Source organism: Dunckerocampus dactyliophorus, chromosome 16, assembly GCF_027744805.1.
Source record: "Dunckerocampus dactyliophorus isolate RoL2022-P2 chromosome 16, RoL_Ddac_1.1, whole genome shotgun sequence".
In the NCBI taxonomy this organism is placed as follows: Eukaryota; Metazoa; Chordata; class Actinopteri; order Syngnathiformes; family Syngnathidae; genus Dunckerocampus; species Dunckerocampus dactyliophorus.
In genome coordinates this window covers 17,408,296-17,435,763 of record NC_072834.1, presented here as the reverse complement: position 1 = coordinate 17,435,763, position 27,468 = coordinate 17,408,296, and the positions used below count along the sequence as shown (strand labels likewise).

General features: G+C 39.3%; 1 protein-coding gene across 1 annotated transcript in view; it reads left to right on the top strand.

Annotated features, from left to right (window-relative positions):
- The first annotated feature begins 598 nt into the window (after window positions 1–598).
- LOC129169148 (androgen receptor-like) overlaps window positions 599–27,468 on the top strand; it is a 40,344-nt gene continuing 13,474 nt past the window's right edge. Inside the window, exons 1-5 of the mRNA XM_054755255.1 lie at window positions 599–1,744; window positions 4,526–4,677; window positions 4,774–4,890; window positions 21,558–21,836; window positions 22,391–22,535. Of these exons, the coding sequence (XP_054611230.1) occupies window positions 774–1,744; window positions 4,526–4,677; window positions 4,774–4,890; window positions 21,558–21,836; window positions 22,391–22,535 (1,664 nt within the window). The 5' untranslated portion in view covers window positions 599–773. The remainder of the gene's footprint in view (window positions 1,745–4,525; window positions 4,678–4,773; window positions 4,891–21,557; window positions 21,837–22,390; window positions 22,536–27,468) is intronic.

The following is a 27,468-nucleotide window of genomic DNA, read 5'->3' as shown; positions in this document are numbered from 1 at the left end:
AGTATCACCCCTAAACTAAGCTAAGAACGATCAGAAGAAAGCCTGCAAAAGAAATCTGCAAAAGGCACAACAGTATTTGACTCCAAGTTCAGTTGCAGGCAGTGAGAGTTTAGACCAGTGTGAATGTGTTGGTTGTCTGTCGCTATGTATGCCCTGTGATTGGTCGGCGACTAGTCCAGGTTGTATCTGCTGGGATAAGCTCCAGCTTCCTCTGACCCTCAACAGCTGTAGAAAAGTATGAGTAGATGGACGACACCAGTAGCCAATGGAGGAAAGGATCATCTTACACTAAAAAGCTGCAAAAACCACTTAATACACTGTATAAAAAAAACTACTTTTGACATTTACAAACATTTTAAATCTAAAATGCAGATTGCATGTGGAAGAAGGGCCAAAAACACTGTGTGCACATTGCCTATTAGTCAAAGTATGTTAACTTGCACACTCTGTGCCACTTGATCAAAAGGATTGCTTTGTAGCTTTTTCCGTGGATGTAATAATATAAGAACATTAAATTGTATAATAACTCGTGACGTCCTCCACAATTGACCACCCTGGTTTGAAGTGGTGAGGATGTATGAATCCAGTGAGACTCAGCAAAGACTTTGATGCTGTCTTGCAGGGAGCCAACCTGAGCTCCTCTCTCACTTTTGACGACGTCTGCGCCTCTGACACTTTTCACAGCCGCGCTGAGCACCGACTTTTGGGAGGGAAAAAGTTCGCTTCCCTGGCTTGTGAAGTGCCCATATTTAAAAAAAAAAACAGTTTAGGAAATGAGCCAAAGTAGCAGACAGTCATCTTGCAACACATTTTGGCCACCTAGGGACAAACTAACCACTGGCGACGATGTGCGCCCGAATAGTATGCCGACAGAAACAGAGGAAAATGACTTTTTGACCAAGAACACCCGAGGAGGCCAGTCGGATGTATACGATATTTACGCACCGTGCGACACTGAGAAAGGTTGCCGTCATCCAGCCCCTCGCAAGGAGTCGCACCGCGTGGGCGACACTCGCTTCGTCCCCGCCTCCGCCACCATCTCGGAGACAGCCCGGGAGCTCTGCAAGGCCGTGTCCGTGTCTCTGGGACTACACTTGGACTCCACCGGCGACACGGAACGTGTCCCAAACGACCAAATGTCCGCCGAGTGTTTAGTTACGCCAGACGCCTTCAAGTACAGGTGCTCTTTCGCTCAAGAGGAGCGCAAGCAGACGGCGTTGCCATCATGTCGGACCTCTTCGGACTTTAGTGACGCGTCTGACTTAACTTCTAAAGAGGTAGACCACATGGGCACGCCGAGTACTCCACAGTGTACTTACACGCCGTCCACGCCGCTCCACATGGAGCACCTTCACCGCGTAGTGGAGCGGCCGTGTCGAACCTACAAGCACCGGGATGTCCCACCAGACTTTGGCGAGGACACGAGTGGGTACCAACTGGAGCCATACGGCGTCAGTATCAAGTCAGAGGAGGCGAATGGCGAAGCCGGTGAGGGGCAGTGGGTCAAAACCTACAACCCTCATGAGAGGTATAACTCTCCGATATGGGGGCCGAGGCAGTGCGTTTCTACGCCGCAGACGAGTGGAACGAGCACGGCCTTCATTTGTGATCCGTACGAAAGGAGCAGCGGGCGTCTGGAGCAGTGGTGCACCGAAGGAGGGATGCTGATGCCGCTTTACCCCAACCCCAGCCACATCAAGAAGGAGGTGGGAGAATGGCTGAATGTCGCCTACAAAGACTCCAGGTAAACACAAGTTAATGACACACATTTGAAAAGTTTAAGACTGTTCTTACACACTTGAATATGATATTAGGGCTTAGAATTGCTGCTTATGATAATGGCTATGGTGGCTGAAAAAAACAACTAATTTATATTGTTACAAATGTTTTCTCCGAAAAAAAATAAAACCAAAGATTTTAGGGATATTGTATTTTTATTTTTAAATTTGATATTGTGTCCACTGATTTCAGCAGGCACTGCAGCAGGATAGAGGACATAAGTTCCCATATTCACCCTTCAAAGTTCTTCCAAAGTCTTTGGTTTGGTAGTACTGTAGAATCCTATTGAAGTTATTTCAAATAGGCAGTTACTTTTCACCCACCCTGGCATTGTATTTACATAAAACATACTTTTTGTTCTTTTTTTAACTTACAACCATAAAAAATTAATTGGGACTTTGGTGATGTTAACCCTTTAAAATACTCATTAAAATACTTGCAAAATGAAATTTGTTAACCCCATAATTATTGTACTACACTGCACTATTTTTTAAAATTATTTTTTCAATTGTTTTCATTATTTTATTCATTCATTTTCTGGACCACTTGAAGCTGGAGCCTATCCCAGCAGGGGGAGAGGCAGAATACTACTGGTTGCCAGCCATAGTGTCTCGCCCAACCTAACATGCAAACTCCACACATCTGATAGAAATCACATTGTTCCTCTGAAAGACAAATATGATTCCTTGCACTACGATGGGCTATGACCCAACTTAGATATTTGGTTTATTCTCAGGGCCCAAACCATAAGTTTGGGAAAGGCTATGACTCCTGTGAAGACAATCAAACAACACGTCTAGGACAGCCAAAGACTTTGGCACATACTACTGAACAAAGTTCTTAACCATGACATATGAGAACCGTAATTCTCATTTTCCAACATAGGGTTTGAAAAAATATGTTGTCATGCTCAGTTTATTAAGAACTTTTTAAACCTTGGGCTAATTTTTAGATGTAATTTTTTACCCAGTAGCATAGATTTCCACATCAATAGTAACCATCAACAAGTCCCTTCTTTGACATCAAAATCATCTATGCAGACCCTGTAGATGCAGAGAGAAAAACTTTCTTTCAGATAGGCCAGATATGTTTTTTTTTGTGACACCGATGGCCGAGTTTGTTTTTTTTTTTACATGCAAGTTCTGAACTGCAACATACAATCACAAGAAGACACTGTTTTCACGTAATGAGAAGAGCTGGATCAACAATTTGGACTTTATAAAGACGGTCATGTTCAGTTTTGATTGCGGTATTAACAGCATGTCTATTACAGCCTAGATTCTCAAAGTGGGGTACGCAAATTGTCATTGTCAAAATTAAAAACTAAACACCCACACTTATGCAGTGAACTTTAGCGTAACCATGAAGTCAAATTTTATATAATCTCAACCACAATAATAAACATACTATTGAAATAATACTTCACTGAAAGTGTCAATCAAAATTGCATTTGGTTTCAGGTCAGAACAGGTTTTGGTAAAGAGTGGCATGGGATGTATGCATCTAAAATTAAATATGAACACAATACATTTATATTGCTCAATCCTTATGTAATTAAAATTAAATAAAAAGAACAATGGCAAATGGACTTGGTGATTTAGGGATCTATAAAAAAACGCAAAATCCCACTTTGTTTAAAATACCTCATGCATGGCCGCTGACCGATGAGAAACCTCTTGCCAGCAGACCAGGAAGGAGTCTAAGCATGCACTGCTTACTTTTAGAGTCACTCCGACTTCAACACAAATAAATGAAAATGTTAATTCTTGAAAAAGGCCAAGAGATAATTGTTGGTAAAGAGATAACTGTAATTAAATGCACCGTTCTTAGAATGTTGTGCACCGTGACGGGGCTCCCTCGTTCTGCACCGTAATGAAACAGCCACACATGCAAGCACATGGGATGACATGCAAGCTGCCTTTGTTGACATGTGCCTTCTAAGATCTGCCATGGTGACCTTGGGAGGCTTGTGTTCTCGTTTTTATCCCAGATGAATCTCACAGTTTGCTCTTTCACACCTCCATGCTCTGTCTTTACAACTACTCTCTCACTGTAATCAAACGGGTATTGTGAAAATATTGGATTTTTTCCCCCCATCACCCCGTCTCACACTCTTTTAAGCTGTACCATGATATTAAGTCACAGTTACGTCTGAGTGTTTACGCTCTCTGCTCAAGGTTGAGGCTGCGCATCCTGCCCCCTTCGTCCCTTTGGCCGCAGTTTTGGCGGCAAAATGTTTCCCACACCATCCTCAAAAATTCCAAAAACGCAACATAAAGACCAACAACTTAGAATATGTAACATCTTTGGCGCATGAACTAGTGACTAAAGATTCAGCTATTGTTGCCTCAAACGTAAGATTACTAAATGCAACCAACCACCAGACCAAAAAATGAACACTAGGTCACTAGAATACCGCTTGTAAAGTTGGTGACAAAGGTAGCGTAAATGGAACGGCTCAGCGATAAAGGGTTCATCATTTGCAGCAGTTCAGAATCCATTTTTATTGCAAAACATGACAAAAACATCAAACTTTGAAATAGAATACATCTACTCACCAGAGATGTCAATTTCTCACACCAAATACCACAAAAGTAAGTGTAACTTTTGTAAAGTTGTCACTTTAGATATAGCTCTTGTTTGGATTTTGATTAGATTTTATGCTGTATGTGTATCTAATGAACTGGTTGTATATAAGGAAGGCATTGTGCCGCATGCCTGGCATGCTTCCTTTTTTGGACTACAGGTTTGAGACTGGAAGAGAGCACATGTTCCCCATGGAGTTCTTCTTCCCACCACAGAGGACATGCCTGATCTGCTCCGACGAGGCTTCTGGCTGCCATTACGGCGCACTCACCTGCGGTAGCTGCAAGGTTTTCTTCAAAAGGGCAGCAGAAGGTATATTAGGTCTGAAATGAACATTAATGATATTTGATAAGTGAAATGACATATTGTACATCTTCAGTGACCTCTGCTGTCCTTTTTCCCTCCAAGGCAAGCAGAAATACTTGTGTGCCAGCAAGAACGACTGCACCATTGATAAACTAAGGAGAAAAAATTGTCCATCTTGTCGGCTGAAGAAGTGTTTTGAAGCTGGGATGACTCTAGGAGGTAGGATGGACTAATATCAACTTAAAAAATAAACTACTAAACTAAAGTAACTACATTCACAAACCTATGAGTATCTGGTGTAGGGTTGGGCACCGAGTCTTGCGCCTTGATGGAAACCGGAACTAACATTCTGATTCTCTTGGATTGTTCAAATTAAAAAATTTTGATTCTTAGTTTCGATGCCCAGTCCACCGACCGGAAAAAATAGCGGCAAACACCAACGACAAAGAAGTTGGCAAGCACCAAGAAGAACAAGCGGCTACAATGTTTGGCTTAACGTAATTAAAAAAACAAAGAAAAGGAGCAGTCGGCTCAGTACAACATTTGCAACACAATTATATTGTGCAAAGAAGGGTGCACGACCAACATGAGTAAACACGGTGTAGAAATAAGAGTGCCCCGTATTTGATGTGCTATGTGGGACTTCCTCTAAGCAGTCAGAAGCAGGGAAGTCAATAAATGACATCTGTGTCATGCCAAATGCAACACAGGGTTTCAGGATGCCTATTGATGTGCAAGTTCGTTGTAAAAGGACGGGGGCCACTGCTGCAGGATGCAAGTTTATTCGGGTGCACAGCGTGTCTTTAGCAAAAGTCAAAGTGCTCTTTTCAACCCACACACACTCTTCCAGTCTTCAAAATAAGAGCACTTTGCACTACATTCTGTTTACTTATGGTAACAAAACGAGGGTGTCATAAAAATATCTTACACCAACATCGAGGCAGCAAAATATACTGTAGTAGTGGCAATATGGTAGCACAAGACTCATAGCTCATAGACAAACCTTTTACAAGGCCTGTGACGATAACATATTTTGCTGGATAATTGTCCTACAAATGATTGTCGATAATCGATATTGACAAAATTTTTCAGACTATTTTTTCATTAATTACTGTATACTGGGGCCACATGGTGGTGTAGTGGTTAGCATGTTGGCCAACACAGTAACAGTCTGGAGATCGGGAAGATCTGGGATCGATTCTCCCTTGGGCATTTTCTCGCGCGACCCTAATGATGAGAAGCGGTATAGAAAATGGATGGATACTGTATGACTGCATAATAATGTGAGTACATCATGTCAAAAGCAATACACTTGAATTTCTCAAGAGTATTTAACATTATAATTGGAATGTTTTAAAATAATGCTTTAATGCTTTTAAATAAAATTGCAGATGCAATTGTAATAGCTTTATGAATGTGAGGTATTTTTTATGACACCCTTATTTTATTACCAGTTTTAGACAGGATCTGCGCTGCTCTTATTTTCAAGGCCGGAAGTGTGATGAAATTGTGGTTTGACTATGGCTGAGTAAGATAGCTATCGAGGGCCTCTTGAAGCTGTGGCTCTTGTCCCTATTTCACACACAACTTGCACAAAGTCAGTGGCCAACCTAAAATGCTGGATTACAATAACAAGCACTAAAGCACAACTCACAGCCTGAGTGGCACACGCACAGCCGCATTAGCATACGCTGCTAAACCAAACTAACCCGGCTATCTTATACTGGCTATTGTACGTGAGTTCATGCTCACGTTCGGTGGCTAGTAAGAAAATCAAAGTTTTTTCGCAGACTTAGCTGATGTTTCCGGTTGCGTACTTGACATGTTTAGTTCAGGAGAGGGCTTGTTAGTGTTTGTGAGGACATGTCTTTTGTGAATGTGTGTGCTGTGAAAATAGAGCTGTAAGAAATTAATCGTAAAGTTGATAAAAAGTTGATATAATTTAAAAAAATAATGAGGAAGTTCAGATATTTAATCCAAAAAGAAGTCTGGTTAGCACCCTCATTTAAATCATCCACACTTTTATGACCCTGAAAAGGATCTGAATCGAGAATTGTTATTAACGGGAATCCAAATAAGGAATCGGAATCGTTCAAATTCAAACGATGCCCAACCCTAATCTGGTGTGACCACCATTTGCCTCAAATACCACATACATCGATCCAAAGCATGTCTGGTGAGTATGCTGTCCTGTGTTGTGGATCGAGTGGTGCATGGTGGGGGTAGGTTTATTGAATGGGTAGGCGTGTTATGCATAACCAACACAGGTGCATTTTATTGATGGCATTTTTAATGCAGAGAGATACCGTGATATAGGAGTTTAAGGCCACGGCCTTTAAAAGGCAAAATCTTGGCAAATGCCATTTCACTGTAATTTTCTGTCCGGTGTTTACACAAGATCACAATCTCTTGCTGGCAAAGACGAAAAAGCTTTCTCTCTTTGGCCACGGTCGGATTGTTGAGCTGCATAAGCAAGGCCGCTTGCAGCGTGCCTTTGCTGCACAGAAAGCTCTACATAGCCAGCTGCCGTTTGACACCCCTGCACAACCTGAAGCTCCATTGTTCCATTAAAGGAAAAAGCACCCCACATCATGATGGTGTCCCCTCCACTGTGCCGTGTGAAAAACATCTCAGATGGGATCGTCTTGTCATGCCAGTCACGTTGGAAGCCATCAGGACCATCAAGGTTACATTTTTTTCTCATCAGAGAATAAAACTTTCAACTTTCAATGTCCCATGTTTGGTGCTCTTGTGCAAATTCCCAACAGGCAATTTTGTGGCACTGAAAAAGACAAGGCTTTAAAGACATTTTTTCTTCTTAAAACCTTTCTCTCGCAGATGCCGTCTGATGGTAATTGGGCTGCACTCGGCACCAGTAACAACCTTCATTTGGGCCGAGGATCATATGCTCCAGCTCAGGATCTACCACTTGACTTTTTTGTCCCGTTACCCTCACAATCTTTGAAGAACTTGACTGTCTTACTGTGTCCAACCTCAGCAGTAATGGCACACTGTGAGAGGCCTTGCTTATGCAGCTCAACAATTTGACCACAGTCAAAGAGAGAAAGCTTTTTTGCCTTTGCCATCAAGAGATTATGATCTTTTGTAAATAACGGACAGAAAATGACATTGAAATGGCATTTGCCAAGATTTGACCTTTTAAAGGCTGTGGCCTTAAATTTCATGACGGTATCTCTGTGCATTGAAAATGCCATCAATAAAATGCACCTGTGTTGGTTGTACATAACACACCTACCCATTCCATAAACCTACCCCCACCATGTGCCACTCAATCCACAACACAAGACAGCATACTCACCAGACATGTCACCCACTGAGCATGTTTGGGATGCTCCGGATCGACGTATATGGTATTTGAGGCAAGACCAGATTAGGGTTGGGCATCGTTTGAATTTGAACGATTCCGATTGCTTGTTTGGATTCCCGTTCCTAACAATTCTCGATTTAGATCCAATTCATATGCAGGGTCATAAAAGTGTGCATGGTTTAAATGAGGGTGCTAACCAGAGTTCTTTTTGGATGAAATATCTGAACTTCTCCATGATTTTTTTAATGATATGAACTTTTAAAAATCAACTTTATGATGAATTCCTCACAGGTCAAAGGTATTTTCACAGCATACACTTTCATAAAAGACAAATGAAAACATTTCCACATTTCCTGTAGAATACATTAATCAGCAAATTTATCATTCAACAAACTAATGAAGCAGAAAAAAATATAAGACTTATAAAAATAGGTTGACAAGAATCTTGAGAGTGTGCAAGAGGGAAGATTATAGTCATTTACTAGATAAGAATAAAAACAACATTAGAGCAACTTGGGGCATCTTAAATATGGAACAGCACTAAGAAAGCAGACTACCCTCACTACTTTATGGTTGGAAACACTAGTAAGGATGATATGTGAATGAGGTAGTTAAAATGTTTAACAATGATTTAGTAAATATTGGACCAAAACTGAAAAAAGAAATTCCAAAACTCTGGACAATTGACGACTGGAATGAAACCATAGATAGGAATCTCAATTCCATGTTTCTCACTGATGTAACTAAAAAGGAAATCACTGACAAAAATTTTTTTTGTCAAAAATTTTCAAGCAAAAACATCAACTGATTGTAATGGAATCGAAATGGAAACAATTAAAATGGTTATCAATGAGATTGTAGAACCATTAACATATATTAGAAGATGTAACTTATCATTTCATACTGGAAAATCTAACAAAATGAAAATACCGTAGCTAAAGTGGTTCCAATTTTTCAAAAATATAGATACACATCAATTTACAAATTACCGACCAGTTTCCATATTACCCCGATTTTCTAAAATTATCGAGAAATTATCTATTTAATAGCAGGTTGGACAAATATATTAATAAGAATGAATTACTAGCAGGAAGTCAATACGGATACAGAGCTAACATTTCAACTTCTATGGCACTGATTGAAATCATGGAGGAAATTACTACTGCTATAGATCACAGAAGGTGTGCAGTTGCAGTATTTATGGATCTGACAAAAGCCTTTGATACAATTAATCACAATATTTTAACAACAAAATTAGAAATATACCGAATCAGAGGATTAGTCTTGATTTGGGTTAAAAGCTATCTAGCAAACAGGAAGCAATTTGTAAAGCTAGGAGAATATACATCTGGGAGTTTAAGTGTGGAATACCCCAGGGGTCAATATTGGGACCAAAACTGTTCAAATTGTATATCAACGACATTTGTAAAGTGACAAAGGCCTAAAAGTTGGTATTATTTGCGGATGATACCACTGCCTTTTGTTCTGGGTAAAGCAAACAAGAACTAATTAAAAAGGTCAAGGATGAAATGGTCATATAGACATGGACATTATCCTTGAACTTAAGTAAAACTAAAATAATGCTATTTGGAAATAGCAGAAAGGATACGTACGATCAAATACAAATAGACGGAGTGGATATTGAAAGAGTGAATGAAAATAATTTTCTGGGGATCATAATGGACAAAAAAATGAGTTGGAAATCTCATATCAAAAATATACAACAAAAGTGGCGAGAAATACTTCAATATTGAATAAAGCAAAATTTGTTCTTGATCAAAAATCACTTCACACTCTTTACTGTTCCTTGGTATTACATATCTAACTTATTGTGTGGAGATATGGGCAATAATTATAAAAGTAATCTTCACTCACTCACTGTACTGTGAGCATAATCCATAATGCCACATATATAGAACATACAAACCCTTTATTTTTAAAATCACAGATATTTAAATTTGCTGATTTAGTACATTTTCAAACTGCTAAAATACTGCATAAAGTTAATAATAACTCGTTACCCAAAAATGTCATACAGTATGTCTCTATCAGAGAAGAGAAATATGATCTTAGAGGAAAATTCAACTTAAAACATTTATATGCGAGAACAACGCTGAAAACACACAGCATTTCAGTATGTGGAATTAAATTAGTAGTAAGGAACCCAAACAAAGTACCAAGACGAGCTAATTCAAAAAACAATACAAGCAGTTGATGTTGGCTAAATATAAGGCAGAAGAGTCTTGATTATTATATTTATTGTTCTGCCATTCTTGTTTTTATTTTTATTTTTGATTATTTATTATTACACTGATTATTATATAAAAATATTACATGCAGGAAGTGAATAATATGTACTGCACAAGATGTGGAACGGGGGGGTTGGGGTATGGATTAAATAAGATTTATTCCTTTTGGACATGTGGAACCATGAAAAGATGTTTTCCATTGTAACCTGCATGCATGTTCAAAAAAAATGTAAACAAACCTGCTGGTGAAGTGGCAAGGTCCCTATACGGTTCAGCGCCGTAAGAGCCCTGTCACATACGAGATCCTCCAGCCTGACAAAAAGAAACCGAAACAGATATACATTATCATGTGAACCTGCTCAAGTCCTTGTTCCAACAGTGGAAAACGTAAATTCTTGCCATTTTTCAACTGGTCTTAAAATTTGGATGAAGAGTGTGATAGTAAGATTTGTGTACAGTATGCAGCAGGAACAAGAACACTTCAGAGAAAGCAAAGAAGAAAGACAAAGTACTTTTCAGTCTTTCTCCACCGCACATCCTTGCCAACTCTCTTCAATTGCAGCATCATCACAATAGGGGATGTGAGTGAGTGATCATCAAGCTCCCGACTGAGCTGCCATGCAATTTAGACCTATTCCATCGCTTCCCTTTCCAGTCAGCCAGACCCGCTTGTCATATTAGGCTGTAAAGATTGACATGTCGTGGACTAATTTTAGTCTTGTGTTCAATTTCCTCTCCCCTCCATTTTCTCATTCTGTTAACGGTGAAAATTGTACATGAGGCACAAAGCTGACATGAGACATGCGAAATAAAGCGGCAGACATGCTGGTAATTTGGCCACTAGTCACTGACAAACCCATGGGGCGAAAATGCCGTCTAATGCAGTGATTGGTGGTAAAAAGGCACACCTTTTCTAGTTGTGGCTAAAAAGAGCCTCCTTTCACTTCTATTCTCATCATTGATGTGTAATTCACTTGCCGCATGTCACAGCACCACTTACATTTTGTAGAGCTTCAGAGGCCCTAATAGTCTACATTTGGCATCATTAATCCAGAAGTTTCGCTCTATAATTAAAAACTTTATTCACCAGTGGAGCAGGTTATGTTTTTGTCAATGTCCAATTAAAAGCATGTACAGTATTGCCAAATTTTGACTTCTTTAATAACCTGCAAAATCTGTAGATAATTGTACAGATGTTTCTTTTTTCCTTCAAAACAGAAAACATATTTCAAGGAAAAAAAACATAAATTCAAAATACTTATTCTAAATAAAAATATTACTATCTTTGAAATAAAATATATTTTTTTAAGGTCAAAGAACAAGGACTTCAGAGATACCTTGGTTAGAGTACGGTTAGTGTGTTTTTCAGTTAATGTTGCAAAATTTTGCCTCCATTTACATACATTTTCCAGTTAGTGTAGAATACGGTGCGCTTCTTGTCGTGTTATTAATATGTTGTGTTCGGCCAACTGTGTTGCTAATGTATTTTTATCACAAAACGTCCTTGGTAGCTTGCTAATACATGGAAACAGGAAGCGGAAGGCAGGTCCGTAGCCCATCTATGATGTTATCAGCGAATGACTGTAGTTCTTAGCTACACAGTTACGCCACAAGTGTCAACAATGTAAACACAAAACACGTTTTTGTAGTTTTACATGCATAAACAATTCTAAATGCATATAAATGATGAACAAAAGGGATAAATGATCATTTAAGGTTACTTTTACATTCAATGAAGACGTGATTGTTGACAAAGACAGAGATATGGTAGCAAGATCAATACAGAAACCACCGCCCTGTTTTTCTATGAGTTATTTCTTGAATTCAGTTTCTCACCTTACCACAATGCTGGTACTTGCAACTTTCTTTGGCTACATTGTGGCTTATTTGGCATCCACTATCAAAAGAAAAGCAGAGACTTGTGGCATAACTGTTAGTTACTAAAGAACTACAAAGTCAACCACTGAGGACATCATAAATGCGCGACGGAGCTGACTTCCAGCTGCTTGTTTACAAGTATTAGCAAACTAATAGGCTGCTAACAAGGACATTGTGCGGTAAAAATACATTAAGAACACAGCTGGATTCCTGCAGTGTATTAATAACATGACACGACATGACAATGACAATACTGTACGCTTAATGGAAAATGTATGTAAACCAAGGCAAAATTTTGGCGTAACTCTTCGATGTTAACTGAAAAACCGGGCAGTATGCTAACTGAGGTTCCACTGTCCAAACTTGGTAGTTTACATGTTTTTTTTTGTTGCCAATAACGTGTTTTGTTTTTTTAAAAAAACAATGAAAAATAATTTTTGCTATTTTCCAGATACAAAGAAAAAACTTACATTCATACTTATTTCAATTGAGTTTACTCTTTCTCAAAGAAAAGTCATTTTGTTGTTTTTTTTCCAGGTACACTGGAAGAAAAACATCACTAAACGTGGAGATACAGTACATGCTTTTCACACGACTTGTATGCAATTTTCTACTCAGCTAACTCAAAGAGAACAAATTAGAAGAAAATTTGAAGGACAAATATTTTTTTTTTTTAAATCGCAATTCAGATCTGTTTCAGTTCCAGATTTATGCTGCAAATTAGAATTGTTAAGCCTTGGTGGAGGTCTGTATTCTACTGAATGCCATTCTAGTTTATGATGGAAGGGTACATGTAGTTTGCGTCATTTTATCATTAAGATGAACTGTTTATTACTTTGAGTTCTCGAAAGTCTTTTGAGAGGCAAACGACAAGTTAATTTTTATTAATTTTGTTCGGTTTGGCATCTGCTCAAGTATCATTTAAAAGGTTTAATTTTTGATCAAATCAATTCTACATTATACCTGGAATGTTAATTACTTCCTCCAATAGGATAGGGGCAGCTTTTTCATAGTGCATGAACAGGATGCTCCTCCCAAGCTGTCCTCATTCACCGATCATCTTGTGGTGATTTTTATAGAGCTCTTCATCTGCCAAATAAATGGAAAGATGACAGATCAAGCAGGTTGCAACTGTGCAAAAGGCTTTCGTGGCCTCGGACCCTGTTCTCACAAACAACTTGTATTTATTGAACAAAGCTGTTCATGCAAGGAGACGTTGGCTGGCTGGCTACCGTATCACCACCAGCCAAGAAGAGTGAAACTTTTAAAGTCAATTATTCACGTCAGTCCCCAGCCTAATGCACAGTACGTTGCTCTTTTTACACATTTTGACAACATCTTGATTAACTTTTAACTGAGAGTATAAGAAATCCTTGTGTTTGAATCCATTTCTAGCAAGTGTCCTGTTTATGTTGGCATCAAATTCAAGGATGGAGCTGTTAAGGTTAGCTCAACCTATTTACACTGTATGCTGGAAGGCTCAAGGTCACGACTGACAAAAAATTTTAATTTTGTATTTTTATTCAGTGTGTTTGTTGTTGGATCATGAATATATTTTGAATATATTGGCCTTGCAAGTGGTATGCCTTATATAATCTCAAATTTGCTTCCACCCGTGACTTGTTTGAGACAAGCTTTAGTTGTGTCTAAAACTGGCAAGTTAATATTGATCGAACTGAGCAGAAAAGTCAGGTGGCACTTTTAATAAGTCTCTCCACAGAAGTGAGACAATTAACAATTACTGTCAGTCAAAGCAGAGGAAAATGAAACAAACGAAAAAATCCTCATGCTCGCTAGCACATGCACATGCACATGCAGATGCAGTAGGTAACTTAAATGCTGCAATAACCAACAGAGGTTGGGTCGTACAGTAAGTCTCAAGTTTTTAATTTCAAGTCAAGTCTAAAGTAAACGTGAAAGTCCAAGCCAAGTCTCAAGTCAAGACAGGTCGAATCAAGTCCGAAGTCATAGGCTTGAAACTTTGGAGTTCTCATAAGCACTGTTTAGCGTCTCACAAATAAATTGCCAGATTAACAATGTAACGATCTACTTAATGTGACAAATACAATGTATTATATGTATACAAATACACAACAATGTGACAAGATTTAGGCTGAATCCCAATTCCACCGTTCACGAGAATCAAGTGGAGAATCAAGTTCTCCTTAAATGAAGGACTAAGGGGTGTACAGGCCCTAGAAACCAGGTGTGGTCTCGAAACGTCGGGGTAGGTGAAGTTTCCTTGGATTCAGCACTCCGCTGACAAGACGGCAGCAGAGACCGAAAGAAACATATAACATATAAATGTAAATAATTAAGCAGAATTATAGATTTTCACAGTAATGTCACTCATGTTTTATGAGTGATTCAATCCGTTGCTACTCCACATAAATATTCACCATGTTTTGAATTGTTGCTTGCCCTAGTCGCCAAACACCGATATCAAACTTCAGTGCAATTTACTGCATTTCATGACTGATTAGACAGCGACCGCATTAGCCGGTTAGTTGTCTTTTGAAATCGCTCACTAGCTCAACACGGCTACTGAACTGTGACATTTATATTAGCTACTAGCACTTGCATGTGCAACATCGTAGTGAAGTCTGTTTGCTGTGAATTGTGCCCACCCAAGTCCACCAACAATTCTCATGGTGAGACATGCTTATTGTATTTAGCATAAATTATGTCAAAGTTTGTAAAAATGTGTTCCTTTATTTAAAAAAAAGGTGGGCTATATAACAATGAAATAATGTAGAAATGTATGCACTTTACTTCATGGTAGGAAACATTTATTATGAACAATTGTCTCACTTGCCCAAGTCACAGCCAGTAAGCAGTAAGGAGTGAATGAGAATCAAATGGTGCCCCATTTCTTCGTGGCATCTTCCCCTCGGCCCTTGGCTCTAAGGGGTAGTGGTAAGACGAAAGGGAAGGAAGAAGGTGGGATTGGGATTCAGCCTTAGTCACAGAAAAAGCATGACATATTCAGGATTTAGTCACTGCAAACCACAACAACAAACAAACGTCTGAAGACGTTCAAGATACTGTATATTCATTTTACCTAATTGTGTACGTGTGTGTGTGTGTGTGAGCACACGCACGTATGTACGTTGTGCATGCGAACAACTTCTGAACACTCTCCAGCAGTCTGGTGCCCACAGAAATGTAAGCCACACCCTCATTCTTAGACCTGATTGGACGTTAATAGATGCATTCAATAAGGGATATTCACAGTAGTCGAACAATTTAAATGGGGACACATTTTACTCAACAAACTCAATGAAAATCTCAAGTATTTGCAGGTTATAAGACTAAAGTCCTGAGTCATTGATGTCAAAGTCCAAGTCAAATTTTGATGATATTGTAGACTCGAGTCCAAAGTCATCAAAATTGTGACAAGTCCAAATTGCGTGACTCGAGTCCACACCCCTGCTAACCAACATACAGAATATCCTCAAATAATGGCCTCCACTCAGATGCTATGCTTCCAGAATTTACTACAAATGAAAACGAAAAGCATAAATAATATTTTTTTGTTTTCTTCTATAGTCGCACACAAATACAGTCAAGTTTTATTCTTTTGACCAGGGATCGGCAACCCGCGGCTCCGGAGTCTTGTTGTGGCTCCTTTCGCATCTGCTCCAATGTGTTTTTTAACACCTGAGGAGGGAAAATGCAAATTTTTTAAAAGAGTTGAAAATATCTGACTTTTTTAGGACTGTGAATGCATCCTGGCTGAGTTTCGACTGGTGATTGGATGAGCGCGAGGAAGGGCGGGGGAGTCGGTTTGCCTGCCTGCGTTCATTTAGACATGACAGCGAAGTCTTTCCCCACGCAGTAAGTTAACCATGAATTTATTCCCCCCCTGAATAGTTTTGAATTCTACACATTAAGACAGTGGTCTCAAACTCGCGGCCCGTGGGCCATTTGCGGCCCGCCATGTCACATTTTGCAGGCCGTGACTTGACAGGAAAGACTACTGTAAATTTGGCCTGCAAGGTCTAAGTCGGCCCGTGGGACCATAGCGGCCCGCCAAATCGTGTTTTACCACGGGTAGTGTAATTGCAGCCCGGCAAGTTCAGTGTTAACCCCCTGTGGGGTCACTAGACAGAACACTACCTACAGTCGCAGTGCTAACACAAAATGACAGCACGACATGTAACAGGTCAGTAAACACACACAGGGCAACTACTACTATGGGGAATAATGTTGCACTAAAACGATCTCATTCTTTTTGTAGCATGTCCTCATTAGGGTCACGGGTAAGCTGGAGCCTATCCCAGCTCAATGCAGCAAACTACTAACTATTACATTATTTTTTTTGTGTCACATTATCACCGTATCAAGGTTTTATCGTTATATATTGTGGTATCGCAAATCGTATTGTGATGTACCCTGAGATTCCCAGCCCTACTCCCAATACTTGATGCGGTGAAATTGAGTTTGAGACCCCTGCATTAAGACATTTTCAAAACAAGCACTCAGCCTTGTGTTTTATGTTATGAGGCTCCAGACTACTTTTCTTTTGTGAGCGAGGGGGTAAAATTGCTCTTTTGATAGTAAAGGTTGCCGACACCTACTTTAGACAAAACAAACACGAGGTTGCAAACGAAACAAATTACTTAATAAAACACACAACAAATAAAATACACTTGAGCATGGTAAAGTGTGTAACAAGAGCAAAGCTTACAGTTAACCTAACTACAAAAAATTCAGTGGAAATTTTGAATGGGCCTGCCGAACTTTGCCCCAGCGTTGTATCCTTGGAGGTAGCTCTCATCTTTATGTACGGTGTGGCCTGAAGGGTGGGTTCCGAATCAAGTGGAAACTTTAGTCAGCAATTATATCGCCATGGCTACAGAATGTTACCAAATCTAAGTAGGGCTTATATCGCCACCAAGACCTATCCAGTGATGTGACGTGCGGGGGTTCTTAACATGGTGTGGCCTGAAAAGTTTTCAACAGCCACAGTTAGACAAAATGATACATTACTTATCCAGTGATATCAGTCATTGAAATAATGATTAGACCACCCTTGTTTCTTCAGTGTATTTTAGTGCCTGGTACAACTAAAGGTACATTTGTTTGAGCTATTTTTGTTGTCATTTTTATATTTGTCCAAACAAAGGTACCTTTGGTTGTATCAGGCATTAAAATGAACAAGAAACTGAAGAAACAAGGTTGGTCTAATCATTTTTTCCATGACTGTTACATATGCGGGGGTTCTTTGCATGGTTTGTTGTGCGTAAGTTGAGGTACAATAAGATAAAAATATATACCTAATAAGTATGAGGAATACAGTAATACCTCGTTTATTGTGCTTAATTGGTGATAAACAGAGGTGTGGACTCAAGTTACGCAATTTTGATGACTTTGGATTAGACTTGACTTGCAAGAAGGGATGCTCCGATGGATTGGCCACCGATTTTAGTATCGGACGATTTCCGTAAAAAACAACAACATGTTATCGGCAGCCGATAAATGCCGATCACAAAAAACGATCGCCGTGCGGCGGCAACATGGCATCTCATGTCATGGCAATACAAACATGACATGAATGTGCATGTGTGCTGTGTCACATAGCATTCCCAACACCCGTATTGAGCCGACAAGGAACGCACTTTGTCCCGTATTTCCGCAATCAACACTGGTCTGTGAAACCTCAGTGGTTTCAGTTTGACAGCTTCACACAGGCTACGCCAATCGATGCCAGCCTGTTTGATTGGTATATGACTTATCTTGCATCTTTCTTTACACTTCTTTCTCTTAGAAAAATCACACTTAAATAAAAATCACAATCATAACCAAAAACACTAAAAAATAGACCATGTCTCTGTTAAGAAAAAAAACCACTCCAATAAAAACCACACACACACACACATACACAGTTATGTAGTGTATTGTTAAACTAATGTAGGCGGTCATATTTGAGCTGGCCACATACAGGTATCTGGTGGTAGTGGAGTAAAATGCAATGTTTCTGATGTCTTTCAACATGTCTTCTTTCACTTGGTTATACACTTCAGGAATTGCTGCTTGTGACATGTACATGTACGTTCTGCCAGGCATTTCGTACTGTCTGTCAAACATTTCTAACATTTCCTGAAATGTTGGTTTTTCAATGTAGCAAGCGACACTGTTTATTTTGTTTATTTTGCCGACCAAACGCCTCAGTCAGCGTTGACTGTCGGCACCTGTTGTATTCCTCGTCTTCCTTGTCACTGCTTTCGAACAAATTGACATATCGGTTCGTCGGTGTTCATGTGATCACCTTGTTCATTCTCTTTAAAACCGAAATATTCCCACACTGGGGCTGCAGCATTTGCCTTACCATTGCATGTCCCTTAATGTTAACATATTCTGGCTCACGAGGTTAACTTGCTGCTAGCTAGCACTCACTCGTAGCCCCGCCTCCACGTACAGGGACAAAAAGGCTGAAGAAAAAGAGGGTTCACTCTCCTCTTTCTTTCCACTGCAGCACCAAAGCACACAGACAGATGCAGAGTGAACCCTCTTGTCATCCAAGCCTGTGTGGTAGAGAGACGAGGAAAACAGACACATGCATGCACATGTCAGTTTATCGAAGCAGGCCAACTTATCAACTTGTTTTTTTATTTTAGCATTCGATTAATCGATTTATCGATTTTTGTGACAAGCCCAAGTACAGTTAATCCATGTGATCGGTATCAGAATTGGCAGCATAAAACCCTGATTGGTGCATCCCTACTTGCAACTCAACTTGTACTTTAATATCAGTGACTTGGGCCTTGACTCTGACTTTAATGACCTGAAAATACTTCAGTGTTTTGAGTAAAAATTTGTCCCCATTCAAAGTATTCCAACTAACATGATTGTTATGTAATTTACAGCAAGACCAATTCTTCCCACAGAATCTGCCTTGAATGCATCTATTAACGTCCAATCAGGTTTTAAGAACAAACAACGAGGGTGTGGCTTATACTTCGGCGAGCGCCAGACTGCTGGAGTGTGGCAGTGATTAATGCCGGGATGGTGGAATTTAATTTGCATTTTCATGGTATTTTATTTGGTAAACAATTAACAGTGCTTATGGTTTGTAAGAACTCGAAAATTTCAAGCCTATGACTTTGGACTTGACTCGACCTGTCTTGTCTTGACCTGAAACTTGACTTGGACTTGCATGTCTTAATTTACTTTACTTACTTTACTGGGATTAAAGACTTGAAATTTACTTAAGGCTTATAAACAAAAAGGCTGGCACCTCTCTGGAGTTGCGCTACAGCCTCTTCTTAAATAAACGCTTTGCACCGTCTGCAGTTGAATAAACAAATGCAACTATGGCCACTATTTGAGTAAATATGGTAGACATCTTAAATGCATATACTGTACAGTAGTCAATATGGCTTACTTAAGACTTGAATGTACTGGTGGTCTTAAACCTAAAAAGTTAAGAGATGAATGTAACATTTAGTAGCATCTAATAACCGCCACTTACTTCAAGCCAGCTACATCAAAGCCTGTACCAATTTGGTTTCTAAGTGCAGGTTGTCATATGTAGCAGCTGCCTCCGGTCAGCAAGGGAAGATTTTTGCAGCTGTGTCGCCGCTGAAAATGAGTGTGCACTTTTTTCCTCCCAATTCCACTCTGCTTTTTAGTGGAGAAAGAAGCCCAAATGTAATGCAAATGGCCGTGATTTACTCAGTTGTGTCCTTCAAGGATGTCTTTGCAACGCTGCAAAATCTTAGAGGTAGGACAGAATTGAAAAAGAGGCAAAGAAAAAAAAAAGCATATCTCCATCAAGCCATCATGATGACCACAGATCTTTCCATCAGATGAGACTCATCTGTTCAATATGACTCAATAGCGAAGCTATTAGAAGATTAGTCTTGGTATTGTTGGCTAAAATTGTTATTTTTTTGTTTAGTTTTTTTTTTTTTTTACCCACAGTGGCTGCATGGGGCATTTTTCAAATGGACGATTTAAAAAGTAAAATGACTTGAATTCTCAGAACAGCGGTCAGCTTATCTCGTTTAGCTATGCAAAAGGCAGACTACACCTTGGACTGCTCACAATGAAGACACAGGGCGGTCTTCCACCCAAATTAAGTCCCTTAGTGGTGCCGACTACAGCGCAATAACCATCAGACGGCATCGCGGGAAAAGGGTTTAAAAAACAAAAAACTAATTCAAAGACTTTGTCTCCTTCAACACCACAAAACTGACTTTGCCAGGGAGCATCAAACATGGGACATTGAAAGGTGGAAAAAAGTTATTCTCTGATTAGAAAAAATGTAACCTTGACGGTCCAGATGGCTTCCAACGTTACTGGCATGACAAGGAGATCCCACCTGAGATGTTTTCTACCCGGCACAGTGGAGGAGGGTCTATCATGATCTGAGGTGCTTTTTCATTCAGGGAAACACTGGAGCTTCAGGTGGTGCAGGGTCGTCAAACGGCGACTGCTTACGTGCAGATGTTGCAGTGGGCATCCCTCAAGACTGAGGGTCCTCGTCTGTGTGGTAACAGCTGGGTTTTTCAACAGGACAATGCTGCAGTTCACAATGCTCGCTTGACCAAGGACTTCTTCAGGGAGAATAACATCTCTCTTATGGACCATCTTGCATGTTCCCCTCATTTAAATCCCATAGAGAACATTTGGGGATGGATGGCAAGGGAAGTTTATAAAAATGGCCATCAGTTCCAGACAGTTGATGACCTTCATGAAGCCATCTTCCCCACTTGGAGCAATGTTCCCACTAGCCTCCTGGAAACACTCGCATCAAGCATGCCCAAAGCTATTTTTGAAGTGATTAACAAGAACGGTGGAGCTACTCGTTACTGAGTCCTACTGAGAAACATTTTTGTTTTGTTTGGAGAGTTTGGAGAGTTTTTTGTTATTCTTTGAGCGATGGTCCTAAACTTTTGATCAGGTGATAAACAACCTATTTCAGGTTTTTCTTGTTTTGTTTAAATTACAAGCTCCAAATGTTTTTTGTCTCACTCCCCCTTCTTGTGTTTGCATATTGTAGCTCTACTTAAAACCTCATTAAGATCCAATTGTGCAAAATGCAAATTTTAGCAATTTTTCAATTGGTCCTAAGAGTTCAATCGGGGGTGTAAACAAATAACCGCAGTTAGCGTACACCACGGTTAGCATGTTTTTTGGTTAAATTCAAAGATTTTTCCTTGGTTTGCATACATTTTGCTGTTAGTAAACAATATAGCGTGTATTTTGACTGATGAGTTCAACCGTGTTCTTAATGTATTTTTAATCACAAAACGTCGTTATCAGCTTGGAAAAAGGAACCGAAAGTCAGCTCTGTCACCCGTCTCTGATGTCATCACTACTTGACTTTGTATTTTTGGCCTGCCCCACTATTTGAGTAGCACTGCACTGTGGCAACATGAAAAGACAGATTATTATTGACACAGCATTTGTTTTTGCATTTACAGCACGTAAACTAAAGAAGACTGGACAACCAAAAAACCCCAAAGAGGATCGTCCTGTTAAGGATTCACCTGAGGTTATTCAAGATGCCTCCCAGAAATTGAGCCTGAACTTTAACTCCCACATGGTCCTCCTTAATATGCTGGAGTCCATTGAGCCTGAGGTGGTGAACGCGGGCCACGATTACGGCCAGCCAGACTCAGCGGACACTCTGCTCACCAGCCTCAACGAGCTTGGGGAGAGACAACTGGTCCATGTGGTCAAGTGGGCTAAACGACTACCAGGTAAGACTACTGTAGTTGAAGTCTTTTCAGCTGCGTTCATGAGCTAATTAGAAAATCCAAGAGACTCGTGCCAGTGGACCGGGAGCGTCATCAATGTTCCAAAAGTTTCAGGCAACAATCCAGGTGATGCAAGAAGGTGAAGTGCTTTAGAAACAAGTTAGATAATTTCTAAAAAGGTATGAAAACTGATGCAAATGCTTTTACATGATTGTTTGAACAAGCTGTAACTAATTAATGATTATTTTTGATATACCACATTGGCAGCAATCTCGATTCTAGCCTGGAAGAAATTAATGTATTAGTTTTGAGTTGTTTGGATCGAGAAATGGATCGAGAAATGGTTTTGCTCTTTCCTTGCGATCAAACGGTACATCACCAGCACAACTAACAGTGGTCCTAACATTGATCCTTGAGGAATACCATAGGGTATTTTATAGTGGGGAATGTTGACACAATTGTTATTATTCCAGTGAGTCCAACAAGGTCACTCACTCATCCCATAAATTTAAAGAGGATATAGTGTATATTAGTGTAAATGTTATAACTGTGTGTAGGTTTTAGGAATCTCCATGTGGATGACCAAATGACTGTCATCCAACATTCGTGGATGGGCGTGATGGTGTTCGCCTTGGCTTGGCGATCGTATAAGACTGTCAACGGCAGGATGCTGTACTTCGCGCCCGATCTCGTCTTCAACGAGTACGTAATTCTCGGAACTTCTCAAATTCCATTGACTAATCTGCTGATATATGACACCAGTTTCTTTACCTCCATCTTTTTACACTCACTGCTTTCCTGCGTGTGCAGAATCATACCAAATCCATATCCATTTGTCAGAAAGTAGGAATGGTTGCGAGCTTTTCATCAGCGGTTACTTGTCCTTTTGTTACCATGAGATTACAGTGGGGAACATTAGTTCTCATCCTACAAACTCTGATGGCTCTGCTGAGTGAAACTGATTCAGATCGGGATATTACTCATCACACACAACCACAGTGAGGTGTGAGGAATATTAATGCTTCCGATAACTAAAATTGTACTCATACACACAGTCATGGAAAAAAATGTTAGACCACCCTTGTTTCTTCAGTTTATTGATCCATTTTAATGGCTGGTACAAGTAAAGGTACATTTGTTTGGACAAATATAATTGACAGAGTTGAATTTGAGAGCTGATATCTGGCAACTTCCATGGTTTTCTTGATAATAAGCAAAATCACTTAAGTTCTTACATGAAAAAATTCACTCTTATGAGCTATTTTTGTTGTCATTGTTATATTTGTCCAAAAGGTACCGTTAGTTTTATCAGGCATTAAAATTAACAAGAAACAAGGGTTGTCTAATATTTTTTTCAATGACTGTATGTAGAAAGTATTTTGTAATGAAATCGACAGAGTTTCTTAATAATAATAATAATAATACAAAATATATAAAATACATCTAAAATATAATAATAAAAAAATATAAAATAACTGTTTTCTACATAAATATTTCTAATCAATCTAAATAATCTAGTATTACCTGATTGCCAGCTGGCTCACTTTTGACCCAAAAGGTTTAAGCGAGGGTGCAGTAAATGAATAACGAAACACAAACAGCTGCGTGAGCGTTTGGATAGATTGAACGCTGGAAACACTGTAGGGCTACAGGGTGCGCTGGAGTGTGTGAAGGTGAGCTGTCCCTCCAGGAAAAAAAAACAAAGCTTATTTATGATAGGTGCTAAATAATATCAAATAGTATTATTTAATGTAAAATGTAGCTGTTGCAAAGCTCCATAGCATCTGTGTGGTCTACTTAAGCCAAACGCTCACCTGATAAATACAAGAGGTCCATTAGTCTGCTTTTCTTTCCCCTTCCTCTTTTTCCGATTTGTATTGTTCTTGAACGTGACACCGCGCTACAATTATGCAAAGCAGCAGCAAAGTGTTTGACAAATGGAGTGTATAGATGCGCTTCAGGCTGGCAGGTAGCGACAATATTCCAAACAGCAAAGCTCGCAAAGGTACTGCAGAAATTAAAATTGGGAAATTTAAACAGTTTTAGCTTTTACTTTATGCTAATGTGTGTTTTTTGTCATCTTTGCCACTTAAAAACAAGTTTCCATTTATGGACATAAATTAGGTGCCAGGTGCAGTGTAACTCAGGGGTGTCCAAAGTGCGGCTTGCAGCTCGATGTTTATTGGACCCCGGGAATATTATATTCATACAGTTACACATGAAACATTATGAAGGACGATAAGGGCCACATTGAAAATATTGAATATTTTGACTAAATATCACACAATAATCATTTGAGTATATTTAATTACTTAGCATATTTAAAACATAAAAATAATATTGTATATTGTGAAATAATGTATTAAAATAATTAAATTACATTTAAATATAATTACTTAAAAAAATAAGAGCATCCCCACATCCTTGCATTTTTTTGAGTGTGGCCCCTGTCAGAAAAAGTTGGGCAATCCTGGTGTAACTATAAGAAATGCATCCTTTGACACAATTGTTTATTGTCATCAGTTAAAAACATCAAAACCAAATGTTTTTCACAAGTATCTCATTTGCTGAGGCTGCATCCCAAGTCACCATATTAAAGTACATTTATTAGTACATTTGAATGATATTTAAAATTATCTGGCATCTCAAAATCCATTTCCACCCATTTTCCGTGATTATCTTAGTCCCCACTTAAACAGTTACAAAGTTGTTAAAACTACATTTTAGAATCATTTTAGGGTCTTTTATACGCAGATGTGGAGTAAAGTGCTGCCCTAAGTTCTGTATCTGGATAGAAGACAGATTACTGAGTTGTTCTTCAAGGTGTGTTGGATTACCAGCTCCAATTTGGAGGCTGGTGGTGTCTGTGTAATTCAGAGAAGGTGGGTAATTTGAGCTATTTGAAAGAAATGTGAGCGGTAAGTGTTAATGGACTGAAGTGCTCCCTGTCACTTGGCTGCTTACAGTCTCCTGCCAAGCCAAGGCTGTCCTTTGAGAGGGGCAAAAACGCCGGTACAAGCCATTGTAATGAGATGCCGAATTCAGCAGTGATTGAATAATTGTTGAGCTTTTTAATGGAAAGCAAAGTGGAGGCGCACTCCAGCTTTGCCTCGCCTCACCTTATCACGGTCACGCCGGAGATTTTGGGATACGTTTTTCAGCTGTACTCTAATTGTTACTAAGAGATGGGGCTGCACATGAAAAAAGAGCTATCAAAGGGGGACCAGATCTGAAAAATGAGAAGAATTAGAACGGCAGCCTCTTAGTGGCTACTTTCTCAACAGTGCCATCAAACTTTCACATCTAAAAGTACCGTATTTTTCAACTATAAGTCGTTTTTAGCAGTATTTATTATGGAGCTATCATCAGACCTGATGATAGCTCCATAATAATCTTTTTTAAGGAGTATCATGGCACCTAACAGATCAAATTCACCTGAGTAGACGACAAAGTAATTGTAGTACACAAAATAAAGCGAAAGAAGCTGAAATAAATAATTTTAAGTATATGGATACAATAAAAACTTAGCTGTTTAATAAATGTCAGAATGTTCTTGAAGAAGACACTTTTAATACATAACATGTGGACACATCCCGGTGTGTAGAAATGTATCAAACAGCTGTATTTTAACACCAGAACTTCATTTTTGTATTCCTAAAATAGTTAAAATCATGTGTGTGTATTTAGTCAGTAGCTGACACAGCAGTTACAATCCCCAAGCTAGACCTAATTAGTGTCCTGATTAAACAACACTGCTGTCTAAAATACCACAATCCACACAGGAATCACATACTTGCACATTACTTACAGACACGCACAGTCATGGAAAACAGACCAACCTTGTTTCTTGTTCATTTTAATATCTGGTACAACAAAGCATATTTGTTTGAACAAGATGTATTTTTTGGCAGTACAATGCAGTAGCAGCTGCTACTTTTTGAAACATGGGAAGCTCAATGGGGTCTGACATACATTTAATGAATTTAGCAACGCTTTCGGCTGTCATGATGGCTGGGCTAGCTAGCAAGCTATTCCTCCCACAACAGTGATATGATTTCATGTAGTGAGCCCCAACCTTTTTGGACCCACGGACCGGCTTGTGTTCCCATAAATCTCCGGCGGACCATGATAGGGATCAGGTTTGTTATTTCTTATGTATTGTGTAAATCTAAGACAGGAACATTATCAAATTAAATTAATAAAATGAATACAGACCCACCATCCATGAGTACAAGCCTGGAGTTTGTTTTTCAGAGAGATTATATGTCGTTTGATGTGTATGGTAAAAGGCAGTGTGCTAGCATGAATTAACTTGAAGTTGTCCACAGAACAAATATGCAAATTAGCACTCAATTATTTACATCTTATTCTTATGTATTTATGTATTCTTATGTATAAGCATTTGGGACCAAATATGAGGCGAAAGGAAAATGGTAAAAATACAGTATAGTAGTCTATTTGTGCAGCGAGGGAGGAAGTTAGCACACGCACAATGGTGAGTTAAACGACTGTCGAACAAAGTGGGACGGGTCGCAACACAACATAAACTTGCAAAAACTTTGGGATATTATTTTGAGAAATAAAATAATGGCCCATATTTCCAAAATTGATATGCATTTACATAAAATTTGATGTAGTTATTTACAAATACATTTTTTAAGTATATTGTTTTTATGATTGCGCCTAAAGGTTTTCTGCAGCCCGGGACCCGCCTGTGGGCGGGGCCGAACTGGTGGTTGGGGAGCCCTGATTTAATGAATCAACGAAGGAACAAAACTCAATAAGGCTGGGATTAGGTAGTTTACTTACAAAGTGAGAAAATAGCTGAAGAATTGAATTGCTGTGAAATAATTGACTCCGGTTCTGACTGCTGAGTCTACGTCTAACCCTCCATTCACTCTTTATACTGCTGTCTGTCAAAATCAAGGACTGCCCCGCTCCATAGACCCCCAGTGAAGCTCAGCTTCCCTTGAAAGTTTTTGCTGGTTTATCCAATCAGGGTCTTATGCTCTCGCTGTGAGCTTCCATAAGCTGAAGCTCGAGCTTCCATGGAGATTTACCATAGCGTCTGTGCTACTGCAAAGGGAAGAGACATCGCATCAGGGGGCAAACTCATACGACAGCAGCTTAATGCTCAACACACTCCTGAAATTAAGCAATTTCTAGTGCTTTTTACTTCTAACGGTGGATGTTTGACCAATTATTTTTTATCAAATTTAAAGAGAAAGTCCAGCTTCCCTTGTAGTCATTGAGCAATCGTTCGGCACTGGTACAATGCCATAGCTATTGATGTTGGTTATTATCAAGAAAAGACATTAGCTCTGAAATTAAACTCCTAGCGCTGTTTACCGTTAAAATTCACAAGAAATTGAAGAAACAAGGTGGTCTAATAATTTTTCCCATGACTGTCGTCTCCAAGGCAGAAGCGTATAGAAAGTATTCCGTAACAAGAAGCGACCGGTATGCTCTGTATCATGTATATATATATGTGTATATATATATATATATATATATGTGTATATCTGTGTGTGTGTATATACAGACCCTTTCCAAAAGATTAGAATGTCATGGAAAAGTTGTTTAATTTCCATAATTCCATTCAAAAAGTTACACTTTCATCGATTATAGATTCAGG